General features: G+C 42.9%; 1 protein-coding gene across 2 annotated transcripts in view; it reads right to left on the bottom strand.

Moving 5' to 3' along the window:
- slc2a4rg (SLC2A4 regulator) overlaps nt 1-4,477 on the bottom strand; it is a 19,335-nt gene extending 14,858 nt beyond the window's left edge. The window contains exons 1-2 of one of the 2 annotated variants that reach the window (XM_047040048.1): nt 3,946-4,477; nt 2,835-3,079 (exon numbers count right to left, since the gene is read on the bottom strand). In XM_047040048.1, the coding sequence (XP_046896004.1) occupies nt 2,835-3,079; nt 3,946-4,227 (527 nt within the window). In that variant the 5' untranslated portion in view covers nt 4,228-4,477. The remainder of the gene's footprint in view (nt 1-2,834; nt 3,080-3,945) is intronic. The other variant, XM_047040049.1, reaches the window with a different exon arrangement.
- Nucleotides 4,478-4,930: the final 453 nt, after the last annotated feature.

Raw genomic sequence — 4,930 nt, 5'->3', positions numbered from 1 at the left:
GCCCTAATGACAAAACCTGGCAGAGGACAGATGAGAAGATCAAACATTTCACAACAGAAAGCTCCTCTCAGCTCTTTATGCTTCTTTCACACTTGTGTTCTGTTGTCACTGTGCTGTATCCAACACTGATAACGGCCCTGACAAGTGCTTCATGTCAACCCATTAGAGAGACTAGTCCAGACATGCCTACAGTAACGACACTGACACAACAGCGACCTCACTAAACATCCCAGACGTGTGTGAAGCTACTCAGCTACAATCTAACAAGGCTGACACGGCAACCACATTAGCTATCTGCAATGTGCATATCTGCAATGTAGCATAGCCAGATGCTATGTGATCATACAGACACAACCCATGTGTTTGTTAGCTGTGGACATCTTGCTGACACCAAATAACTGTCCACAAAGTAGCAATCTGTAGGACTCCTGTAAACGGAACACATGGTGAAACAGATGCACATGGTGAGTGAGTCACACACACACACACACACACACACACACACACACACACACACACACACACACAGGCTGGGTGCTTGACCCACTGTCCGAGCAGAAAATCCCAAGTGTGACAGCTGGCTTGTGGGAGGAGGTGAGGACAGATCCATACAGTGCATCACCAGGTACTGTTAAAAAGACCATAAAGCAATAAAACACTAGTCTGTAGTGTTCTGCACGTGTGGAGAACCTGTAGCCCTTCTCCTCTTTAGTCCTGACCTCAATCAATAGGTTTGAATTACAAAACAGCACATGTGGGTGACAGATCTTATAGGAAAAAATGTCAGAGTCATCAACACACCCTGAAGATTAGGTTCCAAGCTCAGCACTGTGATCATCAACAGCTAACTGATTCAATGGAGGGACTGGAGCAAGACTGCAGTAACTGACCCTGACCCATTTATTCCATCTGTAAATTAAATCTGTTGATTGACTGGCTGATATATTGCTGTAAATCCTGCTCTAGACTAGAGTCTGCTGAGTGTTGTCCCTACTCATAGGGACAGTTAGGATGTGAGGAGTAGTTTGGTTCCCTTATTACCATGTGACGTTCACATGCAGGCTTTCATGTATGACAACATGGTATCCCCAGGACATATGCAAGATCAAACATGCCCTCTTTAGCCAACAGTGGAATTTGTGTGAGGGTTAAATGTTTGAGGGTTAAATTAGTTGTGTGTGTGAGAGTGTGTGAGTGTGTGAGTAACAGAGAGTGACACAGCTGCCATGTTCACCTCTCACCTCAATCTGAAATGGTTTTCTCCCCTACATGTTGACTGCTCCCTGTCCACTTACCCACAACCACAACAAACCTTGGCTGGCGGTCCAGAGAAATCATAGAAGTGATCTCATTATATTACATCAAATCCACATTTAAAGAGGACTTTGTTGCTACTGTGACCCTATAGATTAGTTCCTAATTCCTAGTCTTCAGATCACTTTCAAATGTGTTTAAGTATTCAAGTATTGACCACTCTCTCTGATGAGGATCTTGAGGGACCCCCTATCATCCTCTAGAGGCAGCATAGTTAACTTACTGCATCAGGATCCTCAGTGGATTTCAAATGAGCACTCTCCAGTTCCAACTACCACCTCAGGGCATTCTGTTAATTTATAACCGTGCTGTTACTGCCCTAAGCAGAACACACCCACACACATACAAAGACACACACATACACAGACTCTCTCTACTTCTTTGCCTCTTCCTTCCAGCACAGACTTTTCATGGGCAATTGTTACAACCAGTCGAAATCTTTTAATGAAGAAGAAGTGCTTCATAACCAGTGGAGCCTGCAGCTGTCCTCAGACCTCACCCCAATGAGGTAAGCAGTGTTATCAGAGCGCTAGCTGGATGAGTCCCTGGACACGACTCTGCTGCTGCTCCTGCCTCAGGGCGCAGTGTCAAGTGAGTCTGTGCTGCCTCAGAGTCTGTGCTGCCTCAGCCGATCACTATCACACACACACACTCACTGTTTGGCACAATTCTGTGTGTGTGCAGTGTGTTTACTATCACAATGACAAGGAAAGGTGATCAACACTGCAAAAAGCACTGCATATCATAGACACAAGCACATGACACACAGGTGATCACTATCAAAGAATCTAGCACAATCCATCAGCGCTGTGAGTGTGTGTGGGTGTGTGCATGTGTGTGTGTGTTTGTTTGTGTGTGTGTTTGTGTGTGTTTGTCAGATAAAATTACCACAAGCTATTGATTGGTTTAATGAGCCGTACTCCCATTAGGCCTTATGTTCAGGCCCAGTATCCCATTAAGATCTGTTTGAATTCAGACTTTATCAGTCCACACCCACACAGGCCTGAGTCATTTCAGCCTTCCTCTGCCTCCCTGTGACAAGGTGATTGAGAAATCCTGACCATATTCTACAAAAGCGGTCCTCTGGGGACTATTCTGGATGGAACACTAATGTGGTCACCTGACCAGCCCAACCTCCCACTCTTCATGTCTAAACTACATTTAGAGCCAGAGGGTGAATTCCATGCTATCCCGCCGTTTATACATGACTAGGCCGTTTACTATGGTAAAACACCCTATGCCTTGAGCCATTTTCATTTTCATTAACAACTTAAAACATTATCTTAAATTGACTTGTACATAAATAACCTAGACAGAAATCCACCTTTATGAACGGTCACAATTATAATGTGTTTCAAATGTCAAATGTCTCAGCCATTCATAGTTATATAATAAAGTACTGAGCAAAGAAAAGATGTACAAATGTTAAATTTGAAATTAAAACATGTTAAAATGTGTATGACTACTGAGTAGATGTGTACTAGAGAGGGCAGTAAGCATGTAGTAAATGTGAGTCCTACCTGTGTCTGGGGACAGGTATGTGGGATGAGGAGAGAGGGTGTCTCTCTTCAGGTGGGATCGTCTGGCCCTGGGCTGCTTGGTAACCGTTGACCACCTCAAGATGTTTCCCTGTCAGCCTGGTGTCACACTGCATAAGTCCATCTGACTTGTGACCGTTTAAAATGAGACAGTGTGTGGGACTGGCCCTCTTGAGGACCCCACTTGGACCTGCGTCTTTCTGGTCGCCATGGCCACCGCAGATGGTCTGAAAGAAAAGGAACACTCAAATCTCATTTTGTTTGTGGTCATATGAGAACTTTGTCATTGAATATTTGCAGCCATTAGGAGGCACTGTCAACAAGAATCCATTAGATTCACATCCACTCTCGCTCAGACTCTAACATGTTTATATTTGAAAGGCTGATATGATTAATCAACCCAATTCAGAAAAACGTTTATATTAGTAAACACATTATTGTCAGGCAGATCCTCATAAAGTAGTTCATTTTGTGTGATCAAATAAAACAGGGTATGAGGTTCCATGTGCCTTTCGCAATATAACACTGTCTGATACTTTGTTGACTTAATTTGTAACTCTTCATGTTTGGCTAAACTCAGTGTGTTCACTTGGTTTTCAAATGTCAGAAGAAAAAATACTTCAAAACTTTGTCCCTCCCCTTCAGATCTGGCTCACTCTTGCTATGGGGGATGGGGAAATTACTTTTGAGTACCAACCCCCTTTCCTTTAAACTTTGAACATGAAATGAGCGGCCATTTTAGCAAATGATATTCAATAACATTAATTGTACATATTTACGGAAGACTTGAAAGTAAGATTTTAACTTCAGAATGTAGGACAGTAATGCAATAAACGTTAGCTGCTTCAAATGTCTCAGTGCCACTGCTCTGCAGTTGTTACGGCAGAGCAGCAGCCAGGATTTGGCAACATCGTAGCACCAAATAACTGTTGCAAAATATGATAGAAACGACGTGTAACTCTTCTACATTAAGTCTAGTTTATTTTAATTCCATATACTTATACATATATAGGTTTTTATTCCTTTCATTATTCTTGTTTTTCGTTTTGTCACACAATTTCACACACAGCAATGTTGAAAACATAACACCTACTTTTTTCATGTCCAGTTGTCTCCTGTCTTCCTGCTTAGTTCCATTGAGAGCGACGTTGTTGTCAGTAACTTCCCTCAAAGAACCATCGTCAAGCACGATAGTGTACAGGACAGATCCCGATGTGGGCCCGTTTGTGCATGCCAGTAGGACACTGCTGTCCGCTGAAGCGACGCTCATGTCGCGTATTTTGGTACCGTTTGCATGGCTGTCAATATCCGCTTGTTTCGATGCACCAACCCTTATTCCAACAGGAGAGTTGTCTGACAGACGTTTTGAATTCATAATAAGGCAGGACAAGTTGTAGACTACTAAAGAAAGGTTGCCAGCTTTCTATAGATTTTAGTGCAGAAGGCTGGAATTAAATACATTTATTAGGATATTCTACAAACGATGTCTGACATTCAGCTACTCTATTCTACTCTATTGTAAAGACTTCTCCACCAACCGGGACACCCCAAAAGCCAACCGGTAAGGAATAAAAGAATGTTTTGCTTTTTTCCTCTAAAAGAATAATACGCCCCCACTCCCCTGCGCGTGCAAGCAGGAGAGATTCTCGATGCCCCACCTCCAATTGATGTCTATTGGCTCTTCGAATACATAAACATTCCATTTTGGCACGCGTCCACTGCGAGGAGACAGTGGATTGGGTAGTTTGGATATGTCAATCACTCTTCTTCTTCAAATTTGTGGGGGTGTGTCGTTCCATTTCGCCGGCCGGTGTTTAGCCGGTGAAAAGTGAGAGAACAGATACGCTTAAAGCCGGTGATATGCGTAGCTTGTTGCTCTCACGTAGGCAAAGTCTCTGAACTAAACATCAGCCAAATGCGTATTCAAGCCTACAGAGACTGTAACAACAGATGACCTGGCACCACGACACGACCTTAGATCTGCTATTGTCTATTATCAAAGTAAATTTAACTTGTTAAGCTAAAATAATGTTTAAACAGTACTAGTCGCACAAAAAAACAAACATACAACGTTTTGA

Source organism: Hypomesus transpacificus, chromosome 18 (assembly GCF_021917145.1).
Source record: "Hypomesus transpacificus isolate Combined female chromosome 18, fHypTra1, whole genome shotgun sequence".
Taxonomy (NCBI): Eukaryota; Metazoa; Chordata; class Actinopteri; order Osmeriformes; family Osmeridae; genus Hypomesus; species Hypomesus transpacificus.
Note: the sequence above shows the minus strand (reverse complement) of the source record. Positions and strands in the feature narration are given on the sequence as shown.